The sequence below is a fragment of the Pyrus communis genome, chromosome 2 (genome assembly GCF_041283825.1).
Source record: "Pyrus communis isolate YQ-2024b chromosome 2, ASM4128382v1, whole genome shotgun sequence".
NCBI lineage: Eukaryota > Viridiplantae > Streptophyta > Magnoliopsida > Rosales > Rosaceae > Pyrus > Pyrus communis.
In genome coordinates, this window is record NC_142566.1 from 3,354,648 (window position 1) to 3,373,361 (window position 18,714).

At 36.3% G+C, this 18,714-nt stretch overlaps 2 protein-coding genes across 3 annotated transcripts; one reads left to right on the forward strand and one right to left on the reverse strand.

Annotated features, from left to right (window-relative positions):
• The first annotated feature begins 882 nt into the window (after positions 1-882).
• On the forward strand, positions 883-10,577 carry LOC137746704 (mediator of RNA polymerase II transcription subunit 15a-like). The gene is made up of 12 exons (XM_088681541.1): positions 883-1,171; positions 3,273-3,360; positions 3,736-3,850; positions 4,059-4,128; positions 4,834-5,892; positions 6,698-6,768; positions 6,897-6,971; positions 7,106-8,278; positions 8,401-8,745; positions 9,524-9,724; positions 9,823-9,911; positions 10,199-10,577. The coding sequence occupies exons 2-12, from the start codon at positions 3,296-3,298 to the stop codon at positions 10,404-10,406; spliced, it is 3,471 nt and encodes a 1,156-aa protein (XP_088537667.1). The 5' UTR covers positions 883-1,171; positions 3,273-3,295; the 3' UTR covers positions 10,407-10,577.
• An 802-nt stretch (positions 10,578-11,379) lies between these two features.
• Positions 11,380-16,673, reverse strand: LOC137746541 (mediator of RNA polymerase II transcription subunit 15a-like). Of its 2 annotated transcripts, none has more exons than XM_088681548.1 (11): positions 16,475-16,673; positions 16,255-16,381; positions 15,986-16,097; positions 15,811-15,907; positions 14,988-15,038; positions 14,859-14,920; positions 14,145-14,219; positions 13,336-13,861; positions 12,543-12,604; positions 12,184-12,258; positions 11,380-11,909 (listed from the first exon to the last, which is right to left on the reverse strand). In XM_088681548.1, the coding sequence occupies exons 2-11, from the start codon at positions 16,374-16,376 to the stop codon at positions 11,628-11,630; spliced, it is 1,464 nt and encodes a 487-aa protein (XP_088537674.1). In that variant the 5' UTR covers positions 16,377-16,381; positions 16,475-16,673; the 3' UTR covers positions 11,380-11,627. The 2 variants fall into 2 exon arrangements, with proteins under 2 accessions (XP_088537674.1, XP_088537671.1); XM_088681545.1 differs by having other exon boundaries at positions 16,255-16,386; positions 16,475-16,663.
• Between the last annotated feature and the right edge of the window lie 2,041 nt (positions 16,674-18,714).

The following is an 18,714-nucleotide window of genomic DNA, read 5'->3' on the forward strand; positions in this document are numbered from 1 at the left end:
GCACATATTACCCATCTCACTTCATTACATAAGTTATGTATAAGTTTAGGAATGACTATACTTGGAGCTATAATTGGTTTTCATATGGATAATGAATGATAGTGTTACTTTTGCATTTCTTTTGGTTGAAGCTTTGGCATACATCTTGTAAATTTGCATGGTTGAAACATTAGAAATAGTCACCAAGTAGTTTGCTTTAACTTTTGTGCGGATGATGATGTGTAAATGAAATTTTAACTAATATTGACGTTGTTTGGTTTAGAATTTGAAAAATCAAAATAAGATGTTATAAGATTGAACTCGATAAATTTGTGCGGACCAGAATCCAACTTGAATAAGCCCGAACCGCTAAACTCGTATGCATCCAAACCCAAACCAAACTCGAATTGTGAAGGTTGGGGCAGGGTTGGATTGACCATCCAATCCGTCCAACCTGCTCAAGTTGCACCCCTACTTGGTGGATGTCATGTCCATTTTTTAAATTAGAATAGTTTAGAATATTACCTTAAACAAATTTGACCGAGTGGTCGTAACGCTCTTAGTAGATGTGTAATGAAACCTAACAGAACAGATGCATAATGCTCTTAGTACATGTGCATGTACCCAATTCGAAAAGATGTATATCTGCGCCATTGATGTTCTTACCATTACTCAGTCATTTAAAAATAATTTACATGGAACCTTGACAGACTGGTTAATGTTCTTAAAAAATGTGCAATGAAACAGAATAGACAAGTAACGCTCATACGAGATGTGAAATATACAACCAAAAAAGATGCTTAACGTTATTTAGAAACGCAAAACAACGTCTGACAGAAAAGATGCGAAACGTTCTTAGGACATGTGCAATGTACTTAAAAAAAAGAACAAATAAGGGAAAATGTCCAATATGTGACCCAACTTCCATATTTGAACGGTATCCACACTTGGCGGGGATTTATATTTAATGACCTTGACCGATGACCGGTGACAAATCTACACGTACACTAATTCCTTGCTTGTCAAGCTTACCAACCTACGCACGTATACAGCCTCTAATATATGAGAAGCACACACTCGTACACTTCACACAGCGGCGGGAAAGGAAAGAATCTTTTGAGCACACAGTCGATGATCAGTCGCCCTTTCCTCTGCCGCGAGTCCTCCGCAAAACCCTTTTCTGATTAAAAAGGTATAAAATCTTTCTATAGATTTTTAATTCTGTATTTTTTTTTTTTTTTTTTGAACTTTTTATTTGGGTACCTGCGGCTGGCTATGGGGATTTCGTTTGTCTCTGTTAATTTGGTGAATTTTTCTGGGATTTTCTGGGTGATGATTCTATGAATTGGTTATGTGTATATTGAAAATATGTATTCGATTGGTTGAATTTGGGTTTTTCTTTTTGGGATTTTTACTGCTCTTGTTTTGAGGTTTTATTGGGATGCTATGTTTCCGTTCGTGTTAATGCTGCTATCAGTCTAGTTAAATTGATTTTTTTGTTTTTTTGGGTAAGAGTTGTTGTTGTTGAAAGTTTTTCCTGCGATGTTGTCCTGCAATTAGAAAAATCACTTAAGTTAATGTACCTTTAGACCTTAGGCAGCATGCTTATATAACAGAAGTATGAAACGTATCAAGATGTCGTTTGGCAACTTGTCCAGTTTTTAGAGTTTTTTTATTTGTTTTGGTTTTCAAAATCAGAAAACTGTTGGGGTTTTGGAGAAGGGGAAATCCAAAGCCACAACCCGTTTGCCAATTATTTATTTATTAATTCAACAACAGAAAGCGGAGAGGAAGAAGAAGAGCTTGAGGGAGTGCAATCCAGATGCAGGGTTGAGGGTCTCTACGTTTTAAAAAGAAAAAACAAAATGAAACTCAAAATAGGGTAAAATGCATTTTAGAAAAAGCTCCCGTTTGGAGGTTTAGTGGTGGTTGCTTACCTATGGCCTTAGACTCAGGAGACTGTAATCCAGATGCGGGGGTCGAGGGTCTATACGATTTAAAAAGAAAAAACAAAGTGAAACTCAAAATAGGGTAAAATGCATTTTGGAAAAAGCTCCCTTTGGAGGTTTAGTGTTGGTTGCTCATCTATGGCCTTAGACTAAATTGGGATGATGGTAATATGATATAGTTGGAAAGCCATTCACCAATGCTTCTCTTAATAGAATTTAAACGACAAAACTCTTGCTGCTTGTATGAATTAGATTACTTTTGTTACAAGTCGAAGAAAGAGCTAGTAATACAGTAGAGGATGTTTATTGTGGACTGGCAGATTGGTTGTCAGGTATTCATGCCATATTGGTTGTGCAGGTGTCTTCTTTTTAGTGGGTATTCACTAACTAACAAGTTGTTAAGTTGTTGCTAACATACTTGTTAGTTAGTGACGCCGATGTAATAGTTCGTTGTTGAAATATATTGATTGATTGATTATTCTGCTATTGAGTAGATGAGTCAAGGTTGAATGTTAGGATTCTATCATTGGTAATACATTGCAGAATCTGAGACACTTCTGCAGAATTGTTTTGGTTTTAATGTAGTGCAGCACTGCAGCTTCAAGTTCGTTTTAAAAAACTGCTAAAAAATTTTCCTATGATCTTTCATATTTCCCCTTAGTTGTTTGTAGTAATGCTTTATTTTGTCATAACTCCATCCTGAACCTAAAATGCACTGTGGTTCCATGAGACAAAGTATGTAATAGTGTTAGAAACTTACCAGTTAACCATATAATAATCTAATGCGATCCTGAAATGATGTAGTCGTGGACAAAAGTAAAATTTCATCACAAAAAACATAAACATAGGATGCGATCTTGTAAGACCTACTATCTTAATTTTTTTTTTTAAAATGAAGAATTACTATCTGCCTTCTATAATTAGAGAAGATAAAAACCAGTTGCTTCTAAGTTTTGGTCTCCCATTGTATAGGGAGATAAATTTGGCTCCTGTCTTTCCTAAGCATGGTCTTTTATAATTATCATTTGATTGAGGGAGGTGCAAATGATTTTATTTAATTCTAGTCAATGGAGATGCTTCCTATAAATTTGCTTTGTAGATGGCTTTAATTACCTGAAACCGATAAAAATGTTTAACAGAGACAAAGGCATGTATTTATTGTGCTATAAATAACTTGTAGTTTGTCATTTGGGAGGGTTTTTTATTTAAAGTTTATTTAGCTCTCCTTAGTGTTTGCATTTCTGTATGTGCTATTTGTTCTTTTAAATGTTATTGCTTGTGAAGTCCTTTACATAGCTTTATAACTAACTCAATGTCTGTTGTTTATGGATACTCATTATTAAGGGCACGCTCAAGCTGAACTCAATATGGATCCAGTCAATTGGAGAACTAAATTTCCTGCAGAGTCTCGAGAAAAAGTTGTGAATAAAGTGTAAGTTGAATTTCATTATTTCATATAAAGCATCATTTGAATTCCCCCGTTAGGATTGTCCTTTTTTTTTTTTATTACTTTGATTTTGTCTTATTATTACATTTTTGGATTAGTACTTTAAAATTTGTTTTAGTACTTAAAAAAATGAGAGAAAATTCAATTTAGACATGCTACACTTTATGAAGGCTGAACTTGGGAGAGCTTCAGGATGACCAATTGGCAAGCCTGGAAAGCAAATATTTAACTTATCTTCTGATAGGCTGGATATGTATTACCACTGTTGTTTCAGTTCTAATTGGTTTACAAATAAAATTCCCAAATTAATTGATCAGGCATGGCCAATACATTCTGACTCTAGAACAATTTCTCATGCAGTTTAAATACCTTAATGAAGCGTGTTCCATTTTCTGAGCACGAGAAACATATGTCTGATTACAAGAGGATTTCTGTAAATTTCGAGGAAAAGGTTTATATGGTTTCCAGAGACCAGGTACCTTAAGTTATCAGTGCCTTCTTCTCAAGCTTATATTTCTATTCTTTTCTTCACAGTATTGCCCTTCTTGAACCTAAGAACCTCTCTTTAATTTAGAAATAAACCTAGAAGTCATCTTTGCAGTTCACTGACGTCTTTTTTTATTTTCATAGTTGAGTAATTTTTTTTTTATCAGTCTGAAATAAACATTTCTTGTTTAATTTAGCAAGAATATATACTGCGGATCAAATCAAAGTTGGAAGAATTGGAATCTTCGTCAAAAAACTTGAATCCAGGTATGACATTATTTTGGAAACTAAATTATTGAGCTTAGCAATATCATCTTCTTCAACTTTTTGCTTCTAAATTGACTGTTTAAGTGCATTATATTTTTCTCTTAAACCTGGAATGGTGTTAACATGTAGTGTGATGTTAGCTTGTTCTGTCGTTTTATATATCTTCGTTGGATATACATATACATGATATCATCTTCCTTATCTGCATAATCAACTTTTTAAAATCATAAAACAGAAGATTACTTATGGGTTTTTGTAGGGAAAATCTAAGAACTGTTTTTTTTTTATCTTTGGTGGCTACAAAATCCTTTCTATGAACATTTTCGTTTGGTCTATGCTTGCACTATACACACACACACACACACACATTCCCATCATTTGCTTTCCACGTTTGTTATACTATTTTCCAGTAGTGACAGATACATATTGATGAATTTGTTGGTCATCATATTCTCAGAAGCTTATGCTTTCCGACACGAGACAATAATTATTTTATATTCTAATACTTGTCGCATGTGTGCTTCAACCCACCATTATAATGCCTAACATCAGGAATCGAACTTACAATGGAAAGTTGTAACTACTAGGATTCCGTTTCAGGATCTTTTACATATATTTCTTGTACTCTTCACCTAATTTCAATTAATTCGTCTTGATATTTTGATCCTTATTTTATAATAACATCTTATGGTATTCATCCCCAAGGTGGTGCGCAAGGCCAATCAATTTCTGTTCAATCCACAGCTCCGTCTCAAGCACATGAACAACATTCACTGCCTAGTGTTCGAGATAACATTGCATCTGGTGGAGGTTTTACTAACTTAGCATCTGCACAGCCCACTGTCAGTGTTACGCCTCAGGTTCCTTTGCCAAATAATGCTAGTGAAAATTCCAATTCGCAGAATGTCTTTGGTAATTCACAGAGGTCTATACTAAATTTATCAGGGCGTGGGCAACCTTATAATATTACTGCCAATAATATGAGACAGGAGCAAGGGAGACAAAATTCACCCCAGATTGTTACTCAGCAGAACCATGAGCAGCAAAATCCTCATCTTTGTAAGCAGGTCTGGCAGGAAAATATCTCACCCTCATATGTAACCCAGCAAAAGCAACTACAGCCGCAACACCACTACCAACAGAAACTCTTAAACCCTACTCAGCAGCAGACCTCTCAACAATCTATGTTGCAAACTCCTGTCATGTGCCCTTCTGAGACATGTGTTTCTCCACTTTCTGATATTTGGCAGGATCCGATGTCTTCTTTCCATCAGAAAATACAGTCGAGGATTAAGAATCAGTCACAGATAGCCTTTAGGCAAACAAACCAATCACAAGTGATTCCGGATATTCATCAAAATGTATCATCAAGTTCACAGAACCCATTAATGCAATCACAAATGCAAGCACATTTGATAGAGAGAAAGTTGACTGCTACTAATACACAACAGAGTCACTTAGATGGGCAACCAAATGGCGTCCTTAACTTGCAGCAGCAACAGTCCAGGTCACCATGCCAACAGAATAATGTACAACAATGGTTTCAGGTACAGAAAACAAATCTTTCAAGTGCACATCACGAGCAATTGGGCAAAAGAAACAATATTTCTGTGCTACAACAAAGCTCACGGCTACCAAATAAAGATCAAGAACCACAACCACACTCTCTTGAGAGACGACTGAACACTCAAACACAGCCAGAGAAGTTGAAACAATTGCCAAATCCATCAGCACAAGATCAGCAGCAAGCATATCAAACATCAGGTAAAATTACTGTGAAACTGAATCATGTTTCAGTAGAAAAAAAGTAGATTTATTAAATAAGAAAATAAGTAGAAACACCTTCCTAGATACATCATTGATATATTATTGAGTTGCTAGTTTCTATGATCCTATTCCGGATGTGTGATGAACTTCTAACTGGTACAGGCTAGTTCTAATCAAGCTGATTATCAAAATTACCTCACAAACATATGTAGTTCGTTGTTAAAATTAGTTCTAACTTTGTTGTAACATTTGGGATAGATACTTGAAAATTATGTTCTGACTGCCTTTTTTCTTATTATTTTGTTGATTGGTTTTGTTATCTATTGATTGACATGACTCTCTCTTCGGTATGAGCCCTGGTTGGTTCATTTGTCTTGCAGTTTTTCTGGATTCTCATATCTTTTAGCAGCGCAATAATACATCTTCATGTGATTATGCGTTTGTAGTTGCAATATTATTATGAAATTTTTGAATGATCTATTAACAAACCATAAAATATGTCCAACTATATTAGCTGGCTTCTAGGAAATATATTTATCTGCAATAAAGATATGTTACAAGCTCGGTCTTTCTAAACTCATTGCCAATTTCTGGAATTCTGTGGATTTTGGAAATCATCCTTGATTGTTAGTTAAAACGAAGAAGGGCTCACTTCTTGGGATGTCTATATATCTTTCTGTATGGATATTTATCTGCAAACCCTTTGTAGAATTACATCCCATCATCACCTTATTTCCGCTTTCATCCTGTCAGATCTACTCTCAGTTGACTTGCTCGCCATTTTTATATACTCGTTTGACAGGAACGCTAACTTCTACATCTGAGGGAAGGGTTTCATGTACAGATAACGGGCAAGAGGAAGCCTATCAGATGGTAATCTCTCTCTCTCTCTCTCTTCCTGATTTTGTCAGTAAAATTACTATCTGCCCATTGTTGTGTAGGGCAGTTAATCAAAGAGTTAAAGCTGTGACTGAATAATTTTCTGAAATGTAACTTTGCAGCTTCAAAGTCTAAAAAGCAAGTATTTAATACCTCTGGCTGATATGTATAAGACAATAACATGTAGGCTCCAGCAGGTAAATTATCCTTCACTTCAAATTTTCTGCTTTAGGTATCCAACATGAGATCAATCGCTTTGTTCTTTTACATTAAAATTCCATAGATGACAAATTTCTATGATTATTTTTTTAAAGTTCTCTTAATTTTCCAGCTCAACTCTGTCTCTCAACAGACAGAAACAGTCAGTATTGAGAAACTTAATGCATTGAGGAATAGGGTGAAGTCAATCATTTCTAATCTAAATTTGCCTAAAAGCAAAGTTGTACCTTCGTCCAAGGAGAACCTGGGTGTATATGAGAAGTTCATTACTTCTATTCTTAGCGTACGTGGAAGGGGAAATTCTGGTCCCTCACAGCAGCATGCACAATGTTCTTCTGATGTGAACTCTACCGGTCAATTTGTGCAACTTCATTCTCAAACTCCTCCAGTTCAGACACAGCAAGACAAAAAGAAGCCAACATTTCAGTCAGCGAACTCACAGGATTCTGCAACAACAATGCAGCGGAGCAATGCAACAAACTGGGTTAACGATTCTAATTCTGTATCTGAGTGCCCAACCCTGCAGCCGACTGAGACATATTCAGGAAAGATAGACTCATTTAACGTAGTGCAGCAGGTCTCCTCAGGAACCTTAAATATTCCTAGAACCAATCTCCAACAAGCAAATGTTAAGACCTTGTTGTCACATAGCTCGGTGCATGGACCACAGTCAAATGTGAATGCTTTTGAGTCAAGTTGTAATACACTCCAAGAGATGCACCTGAAACAACCTAAAGAGGAGCGGGATGTGCAGACTCAGACCCTGAAGCAAGAACCTCAAGATTGGCATGAGATGCTGCAGCAGTCAGTACAAAAGCAAATTGAGCAACATCATAGCGGGCTGCTAAAGTTTCAATCCAGAGCTTCATTTCCTACTGCTTCGCCCAAAACTCATGGTTCTTCCTGTTCACAAGTTCCTAGGTTTTCTACTATTGACAAGAAAAATATTCTGGTGCCTCTTACAGAAGCTAGAACCACTTTCTATCCCATAAACACACCCTCTACTAAAACTTCTTGTTTGGTTCCCTTGCCTTCATCGTCTGTCCCAGGAGATTTTGAGATACCTATGTCTGATACTTCATCCCTATTGAATGCTAGAACTATTGGAGATCATGTAATAGATGGTGCACCAAAATCCACATCACCCGTTGCCATCAGCACTCCTGGGATATCTGCTTCACTCTTACTTGAAGAATCCAGTAACGACATTCATTGTAATACATCTACAATAATGTCTGATGAGTTAAGTGCTTCTAAGCAGCCTATTCAGCGCTTAATTGAAGTGGTTAGTTTGAACTGTTGCAAGTTCCTCTTTGATTGTTTTAGTCTTTTAGAAAGTGTTGGATTTACTGCATAACATCAAAATTGGGATTATAAGATGAAATGTTATTTTCTTTTCCATTTCAGGTGAACATGATGTCATCTAAAGCACTAAGTGCTGCTATTTTGGACATTGGCTCTGTAGTTTGTACAACTGATAGGATATCAGGATCAGCAACACTTACGGGATCTAGAGGTTTGGTTGGTGAGGATTTTGTGGGCATGACTAATTCTCGTTTGCAGAAGAGTTATTTGGCATGGCAAGATAAGACCTTTGGAACAAAAAATATGAAACGCTGCAGAAGTACGTCACCAATTAATGTTGATGCCTCAGCAACTGGAAGTATCTATGGTAGTTCAAGGCTGAGTGATACGGAGATATTTGACTTGGAATCAACTGCAATATCTTATATCAAAAGGCCTAAGATTGAGGTATGATGCTACTCTGAGAGTTTTCTTTTTCTTTTCTAAATCCTATGAAGCTTATAATTTTATCTAATAGTAATGCCATCTCATGGATGCTGTTTCAACAGAACATCAATTTAGTTGAGAAACTATCATCAGAGTTATCCTTTTGGTTTTTAGGGTTCGGTCATTATTATTGCCTTCACCCTCTGATAAAAAAAAAAAAGTCATCTCCCTCTTTGTCTTCTACTCAAGGACCCAAATACTTTTGTCTTCTATTTTCTTTCTTTCATTTTCAATAACTGTCTGACTTCTATGACAGGAAACCTCTCGTCGTATCTCACATTTCCTTTAGGTTTGTTTTTATTATAGCAACCCATAGCTTAACCTAATTTCATAAAAGTATTAAAGTTCATATATACATTTTATGTGTTCTGTTATAGTTCTTAAGCTTAGATTCTAACAATCGCTCTCTTATCCATGTATGTTTGAAATGTAGATTAGAGATTCTTTTTCCCGGTCATCTTTGTAAAATATGTATCGGTTCTCAACATTATTGGCATATTATATTTTCTCCATATTCAAGCCAGGAAAGTTGCATTTTGTGATAGGTTTCTCAGCATATCAATTGGTATAATGTTTTGAAATTGATTCATAATTGTTGAGGCAGAGAGAGTTGATTACTTTGTGCAACTCATGAAGTATGACTCCCGGTAGGGTTACTGGGGCAAGTCTTAGTTTTGAATTTATTAGTCGGTAAACAAATCAAATGATCCTTACAGTTACAGTATATTACATGTTTCAGGTGAATCAAACCCTGTTTGAAGAAATTACAGCAATTAACCACCAACTAATAGACACTGTATTAGATGTCAGTGACGAAGATACCCCTCCAACAGTAGTCTCAGCTCAATTTAGAGGTGGTCAAGGAACCATTGTCCGGTGCTCCTTCATTCCCGTGACCATCAATCCCAATCTGAGGTCACAGCACCCTTCAGCTCAAATGGTATGCTTTACTTTTACACACTAGTCTAGATGTGAATGAGAAACCATACATGTGATTTTTCTATTCCTGTATTGATTTTGCTGTTAATGTCTATGCAGCTTCCAATCCAGCCTTTACGATTGCTTGTTCCTGCAAATTATCCATTGTGCTCTCCCATATTTCTAGACAAATTGAGAGTGGAAGTCGGGTGAGACATCAGGACTTTTTCTTTGTATTTGTTCTGTTTATTATAAGTATCATTCTACATCCCGAACCAACTATCATCCTCCATGTATACAGCGACGAACCAACTATCATCCTCCATGTATACAGCGCACAGTTATTAGAATGAGAACCTACCGCTAATTATTTGCCATGTTTTTTCGGTTCTTGTTGTTCACAATAACATTGCCATGTTTCTTCAGTTCTTGTAGTACTTAGAGAAGGTACAGTTTCCATTTGTCCTTTTGATTTAATCCATTGTTGGTCTGGCAGTGATGAGCTAGAAGATCTTTCAGCAAAGGTAAAATCAAAGCTGAATATGTCGCTCCGGAGGCTGACGGAACCCTTGTCACTTGGGGAGATAGCAAGGACGTGGGACATGTGTGTGCGAGCGGTTGTCGCAGAATATGCAGAGCAGAATGGGGGAGGAAACTTGAGTTCCAAGTATGGAGGGTGGGAAGACTGTATGAGTGCTGCTTGATCAATTAATTTTGTGCCTGTTCAGATTCTGGGCCAAGTGTGCAGATTCTGGATGTTTGTAATCTATTTATTTGTGTTCTTGATGAGGATTCCTTTCTTTTTTTCATGTGTTTTCGACATTTTACCTTTTGGTAATTTAAATTAAGTGTTGCTGATTCTGTCACATTATAAATCTTTGACCATCCAAGTATGTTTACAAATTGTAAAAACTTGTTTGAAGAGAAATATGTGGATGCAAAAATCACTTTTCATAAAAAGGACAACAAAAACATGATAATCTAAACTCAAAGTGTCATTCTGGCTTGAATCCAATTCCGACGCAATCCGTTTCATGGCTTCCAACTTCAACCCTAAATAGAGGATGATAATTGGATCCAAACCTTGTGTTTACTGTGTGCGTGGGCCAAAAGACGATGACTATCATGGCAACTACATTGTTTCATGGAGATAATTCTACACCGAAGTAAATGGAAGGGGAGAGGGAAGAGACTAAGAATGATTTCAAAATAATTGCTTCCGACTCCAAAGCCAAAGTGGGAGCCGGTAGCAGAGAATTTTTCTTTGGTTTTTGCTCTAGACAGCTGGGGATTTTTCCCTTATGCTATGTTTAGACGAGCGTTTTCTAAGTTTCAAGGGATCTAGCTTAACTGTTGAATCCCTTCAAATTACACATCTCAAACCTTTGACATGTTTGTAATGAGAAATGCTAGCAACCTTTTCACTTACCTTTTCATTTCAGCCTTCTCAATTCTTTTCATGCCGCTTGTACTCTACTAGCACTCAAAATTTAAATTTTAATTACATAAAAATCTCATTATTTTTCTTCCTTTGTTAGTAAATTCACGATACCACTTTTTCCTACGTCTAATTTATCCAACTGTTTTCACATCGCTTTCTCCTTCTGCACTCCTCAGCTTGTTTTGTTCCTTGATTTTCCTTTGATCATATTCAACCTTAACGCTAGAAGAGAAATATGAGAGTTCAAAAATCATTTTTTCACTAGCTAAGGATGCATGTGTTACATCATTGTCTACAAAAAAATTGCTTCTAACCAGAGACTGCTTATCCTTAGGAGGGGAACACCAGATAGGGCTGTAAATGTACTACATATTAACAAGAGATTATACTAAGCTCGATAGGCCACTTCTTGATGGCGAAAATGATGGAGCAACATTTGTCTTCTCTACAGATGTAGTAGCAAATTCATACCACGGCACATAGCTCAGTAACCCTCGCCTTCTATTTGCTCTAGTTTTACTTCTGCGGCAAGGCGTTGAGAGTATGGCTGCTGGGTGGAGTGCAAATCAGACGAGGGGATCTGCTTCCTAGGTCTTTTTGCATCAATGACGTTTAGTATCTGCTTCTCATATAAGCCCCATTTGTCTTTCAAACCAGGTGTAATGTAATTTTTGGAAATCTGTAGGGTTGATATGAGGCGCTCGATCATGGTCTTGAACATTTTTAGCTTATCACTCCGTTCTGAATATTCTGGAACAGAAACGAGCTGCCAAACAGAGAGAACAGACACGAGTAAGCAAAAGAACAGCAATATAAGAAGTAACAAGACTTTGTAGCAAATAATGTTTTCAGCATTGATGGTGTGGTGACAATGCCATATACAGTCTAAATTGGGACGATACTTAAAAAGGAGATCCAACCGAAGGGATCTATCACAGATTCACAAAGCATTGCCATGATAGCCTTGAATGGAAAGCTACTAATTAATGGGAAAAGTAGAGAAACAAATGATGAGGAAAAACGATAAAGTAATTGCATACCTGCTGAAGTTTAGTAATAATTTTCTGATGAATTCCAGTTAGCTCGGGCAAGTACATTTCCTTCATGACTTTGATCTGCATGTCAAATTCAGCAAGTCAAAGATGATTAGAAACATTGTTGCAGCTGCATGCTTGGTGACAGCATAATAATATCACAACATTTTTGGGTTTCTTAGTCGCTCACTCCTGCATCAATCTAAGTTTTTCTGTTTAATGCATCAACAAGAGTGCCCGGAGAAGCGAGCTTTAGTTAAATTCCCAGCCGATGATAGGCAACTTAATAAGACTAGAATGAAAATCACTATTCAAGGCAATTTTGCATCAGTATAGTTGTATGGACAACAAGCGAAACGTCTTACTTTCTGAAAGACCTCCTCTTGCCAATCACCCACAGTTGCATTCCCAGTCTGGACCCTGCAATCTAGAGATGTCCATATAAATTGCAGAAATATACGTCAATGTTTGCACACAAGATTGTACAAAAACTTCATAATGAGCATTAGTCTGGGAGAAAATGTATGGAAAACTGTCATGCCGGAATTTAAAAATGTACTTTTGTAAATAAAAGATATGAGCAGTATGCAGACAAACTAGAAACTGCACAGGCCAAAGCAGAACAGGACTAAAAATTCACTAGATTGTCAATGTTATGGTCATGGGAAACTACATTAGTAAATGGCCACCAAACGCTTGATCAAAACGGCCTAATAATAAGCCTCCTTTAGGAATGCTTTATCTATAAAACAACCATATTTCACGCTATCAAAAGGAATGAAAGATATTCGGTTCACCAAGCCAAATTCAGGTCAATGTTGTTTAATATCAGAAGTCCAATTATGAGAAGATAACATTCAAACTTTGATTATTTTCCAGACGGTTTACAGCCATATGTACATGAGGCAGGCATAAGAAATAAAGTAGCCTGTTCAACTGACACAACCAGATAAATTCATATAACAATGACAACGTTAACCATAATGTAATATGATAAAACAGGCCCAAATTGAAAAGTAATATAAAAGCAAAATAAAATTACAAAACACTCATACATGATAATCTGAATAACGTGAAAGCAGATGCATAAAAAGGACAACACGAGCTGCATAACTGTAAAAAAGTAAAAAATTAGAAAGAAAAAGAACAAATACATACTTGATGGCGTCTCAGGAAGGGCTCCTTGTGATTGATGCAGTTGCTTTTGTTGATCCCTTGAATTTTGTTGTTGAAGTGTGGTTCCTGATACCTGACATGATGCTTCAAGACATTCTTCCCTGTCTCGTTTTATGCCCACAGTCAACATGTTCTTCTGTGCCCTTGAAACCCCAGCTACAGAAGACACAGAATTTTGCTGCAACCTAGTCATGTTGTTCTGCAGCAATGGGTTCATTTGATTTTCAAGATGGACTTGAGTAGTGTGAAATTGTGACGGCTGCATGTCGTGTATTTGAGGTGAGAAGAGCTGCCCTTGCTGCAGAGATAAAACTGGCTTCCTTGGTCTGTTTGTATTAATAAAGTTTATAATTTGCTTCTCATATAAGCACAACTTGTCCTTCAAACTAGGTGAAATGCTACTTTTGGAAACCTGCAAGACTAATATAACACGCTCCAACATCGTCTTGAACATTTTTAGCTTCTCAAGCTCCTCTGATTTTGGTTGCGTTGAAAGACAATATTCGTGCTGGTATGGTAACAAGACTTTCAGAAAATAATGCAATGCGAAATAAGAAAGAATACAAGACATAAGTAAGCAAAAGAAAAGCAATATAAGAAGTAACAAGGCATTTTTGGTATGTTAAAAAAATTTCATGTAGCCATTCCACACTGCAGCAACAGTTAAAAAGGAGAGCAGTCATTACAAGGCATCTACCATAACCACCACGACGATAACCTTGAAGGGAAAGACTATTTAAGGGTAAAACTACAAAAGTAAAGCAACAAATTATGAGGGAGTGATTACATACCTGCTGAATTTTATTAGCAATCTTCTGATACATTTCACTCAGTTCGGGTAAGTACATCTCCTTCATGTCTTTGATCTTCAAATCAGATACAGCAAGCCAATATGATTAGAAACAGATACATGTTTCCAAACACCATAGCAGCACTAAGATTCTTTGTTTCTTACTAGCTCATCATTTACCGCATCTATTAAAGCTTTTACTTGATTTAAAATAAAAAATAAAAAAAATAAAAAATAAAAAATAAAAAACCAACCCAATATCAAGAGCTTGTGCATGCCACCATGCGTCCAGAAAGCATGAATTCACATATAACTTATGTAACACAGTTAAGCTTCACGTGATGATCGGTAGCCAGGGCTTTCAAACTTATTTTCGATTACTAATAAAGTTCATAGTAAATTCCTAGTTTACTACCAATTGCCTGTTCTTTAAGCAATATAGAACACACCAATGCGAACTTATGAAAATAATAGAATTCTTTCATCTTCAACCATTGAATAATGTATTCCTACGGTATTAGCACCATGTCGTCTGGTTCAAGCTGTAGTCACCATTCCTGATAAAGCAGGATGAATCCTGAAAAGGCTGTTTCTAGTTTCCTTTTTAATCCTTCATCACATATGAACACCAGTATATAATCCCCACCCGAGAGGAAGGCCAAAATAGCATCTTCTACATATCCTAGCCATTTAGGGGCATGTCAAAGCAGCTTACCTTTTGATAGACATCCCCCTGCCAAACAGCCTCATTTGCATGTCTTGTCAGTGCTGGGGAATCTAGAATCGGTAAAAAGTTATACAAAAATATTGTAGGTCATATGAAAAAATTTCAGAACAGCTTTACCTTCGGAACATTGGTCAAGAAAAATGCGAACCAAATGTATCAATAATGATCCTGCAAAAACATGCAATGTAATGTTTTAAAGAATCAATCTAACTCACATGAAAATTTTGAGCGCACACTGGGTGCCCAAGTGCTTAAGAAACCAGGATCATGCATGGACATTTCAGATAAGATTTTTCTTCCAGTTTCTTTAGATTTAGCGTACGTTTGGTGAGGGACTTCCAAATTCCACGGAATTTAGGCAAAGTGAAGAAGTTATAGGTCACAAAAAGTTTAGATATGAGGAATTAGTAATGCATCACATAAGCATTACAAAAATCATGTGAGAGGATTTGCAAATGACTACTTGAAAAGAGTTATTTATAAATCTCTCTTACATACATTCGTAATCCTCATGCGGTACATTTCTAATACCTGCTATCTAACTGTCTGTGATCCATATTTCTTATTCACTTTGTCTAAATCTCTTGGAATTTGAAAATCCGTCACCCAAACATACCATAATTAATTGATGAGAGAGAGTTTCAGAGGAAAAGAACTATGAAGAAAGTTGAGCAGCAAGAGAGGAACCTACGATTTAAAGAAGAGACAGAGTGTCTGTTTCTGTAAGTTGTGCACTTATGTTACCTTCGTCGTAACAACATGAATGTTTAATTATAGTTCTAATGATTCAATCGCTACGGTTAATATGTGTTCAATCTCAAGGCTGAAAATGTGTATCAAAAATGTGTCTTTCGACCTTAACCCATTATTTACAAAGATAACAGTACCTCCATGTCAAAAAGCATGCAAGCAGGAAGACAAAGGGGGTGGTTTCGATTACCAGAAGAGTTAGCTTGTAAAGAAGTGTCCAATATTGTGTTCGGAGACTTGGCCTCCACAGTAAACATCTTTGTAGAAATCTTCTGTAGATAATCCCACTGAAAAATGAAATCCATGATAAGTAGGACCCCGAGATTTATACCATGAAGAAGTAACCCGGAGATTTACACAAGTACCTGGCTTGTGGCAGAAGTATAAACATTTTCCTCAAAGACTGCAGCAATTTTCATGAGTTCTGGTAATTCCTCTTGGCCAGATGAGGAAAGATGCGTCTTCAATGTATCGAATCTTTACATGCAACAGATTCGAATTAAAGTACAGTTGTATGAACGTATATTCACGTTCACGGAATTCATGTAAGTAAACGAATATTACTTAGTAGAATATTATCTATCGAATTACAATCTCAACTCCATAAACAAACAAACAAAAAAAAACAACTTACATCTTGATGGCAATTTCTTGTCGTGAACACGGCAGAGATTGACTCCTCCAATCGCCCTGGCCTGCTCTGAATCCATCACCTTGAGGAGGCCGAGGCCGCGGCGTCCCGTTATCTGAATCCATCAGCTCTGTTCTAAGCAGCAACCGTAAAATACATACCTTCAGACAAAATTATAAAAGTTTTGAATTGCAAAAACAGATGTTGAAATTTAAAATCAAACCTGGAAACTTGTAGAAACTGGGTTTGAGTGAGTTGCGTGCGTATCAAGCAATGAATCAAATGCGGACGGGGTGAGGCGATTGATCGTCTTGAGATCAGGTAAACGGAGACTTGTTTTGTTTTGCAGGAGGAGGAAAGTTTCCTTCCTTTATCCAAGAAATTGAAGGGAAGGTTCGAAGGTTTCCCTCTCCTCGTTTAGTGCCAACAGCGCGTTTTTTTTTTTTTTTTTTTTTTTTTTTTTTTTAATAGGTTGCTTTCCAAATTCAAATTTAATTTTTTTTTTTTAAATATGTTATTTTAAAATACATTGAATTCAACGGTTAAGATTGAATATAATCAAATCTAACAGTAAAAAAAAAAGATCTAACGACCCAAATTTAAATCCAACGGCTAAAATAATTAAAAAAAATTATTTAACTCAAAATTCTTCAAAAAACTCTATAAATATCTATATATTTGTTCAAACATCCACACAAAACTCAATTTTCTCCTACAATTCTTCCAAATTATCTTTCTACCATTTCCAAATTGTTCAATATGGCAAAAGAGCATATTAGAGGTTGTAATTTGACCTGTAAGGAAGATGTTACTTTATATTTGGCATGAGTTTCTGTTAGCGAAGATGGTGGCTGGCACAAATCAAAATAAGAAAGTTTTGTGGGATAAAATCATTGCAAAGTTTCAAGAAAATTGCAATGGCGGCGGAACGGTTGGTGAATTGAAAGTTGAAGGCTTGCTTTGTGAAAATTTAGTGATTTTTCAATATTTATCGGAATTTAAATATTTTTAGATTAAAATGTTCATAAAATTAATTTACGATAGTCTACATATGTATTTTTTTTTTTAAATTAATTTAAGGAAAAAAAGAGCCTAAGTTCATTCTTTAATAATCCCGGGCTAAAATTTTAGACTAGAACGGTTGGAACAAAAAAATTATTTCTGGACTAAAAATTTTAGCTTTTAGCCTAACCATTAGAGATGGTCTAAGGAAAGGAGACTCCAATCCATGACTATTCACACAGAGAAAAAGCCGTACTTATTTTTTACACCAGTACCACTAAACGTAAGTGCATATTCAAACAAAAAAAAAGTAAGTGCATATACTTTGAGAAAGACAACAAACTGAAAAAAATCGTTGGTGATACAGGCCTCAGTAAAATAACTTTCTCCAAGAAGACCAATAGAAGCAAAACTTCGAGATAAGAAAAAAAAAAGAAAAAAAAAAAACCCTAATACATGCTTGAAATTTAACAAAAACTAACATTTGCAATAGTCTTCCATGCCTTCAATGCCGTCGCAATAATAAGACCAAAACCACAACATCATCAAAGATGACTATGCAAGTGACATTTTATCATAGTGGTGAAAATGTATTGAGTTTTTATATGACGGCGTAGGTTTAAACTTTGTTTGTGACTAATCTAATATCTAGTCTAACAAAATCTATCGTTTGATAAAAAATAAAAATAAAAAATAAAAACTCCTCGACCCGTTTCCTGAGTGACCCGACCCGACTGCAACTATAGATTCTGATGCCAACATCGGCGTTTCTCCTGTGATTCACAGTGAAAAAACACCTGGGGACAACTCCATAGCCTTCCCTCTTCCATTTTAATAAAAAATCTGATACAAATTGGTCCTATTTCATGAGAATTGAAGCCAAGGGCTTTGTAGGGTGCACGGCGGCGATCCGCCGTTTATGAAAGGTATTTCGATGACTACCACCACCAAAATGCTTCCCTTGAACCCATGAGCAAACCCCAAACAAGTATGGGCGTGGCAGAGTTGCAAATTTGACGAATCGAAGCTCACCATTTCTAGGGTTTTTGCCGAATTAAGGCGTTTTCAGGCTACTTCACATATGATTTTCATCATTTCTGTGAAAACGCTCTAACGGTTGTCGATTGTTATAATTATTCCTGCTTGGTATATTCGTGATAGGGGACCATATGTATTTCAGGGGTGATCATGCTTGGTATATCCGCGATGGGTGATCATTGCCTCCACGATTAAATTATTCCTATGTTTCTACTTGGTATATCTGTAATGGGGGACCATACCCATTTTAGGAGTGATGAGGATTAGTTGTACTTGGTACATTTCGATAAGCGACCATATTTTAGTTAAATTCAGTTAAGTGGTTCGGAATCCCTACTCTTGCTCATTTCCATAAGGTTAGTCCAGCTGACATGCCCCAACCTTGATGTCTTAGGGACATCAAGATGGTCACGTGTTGGCCGA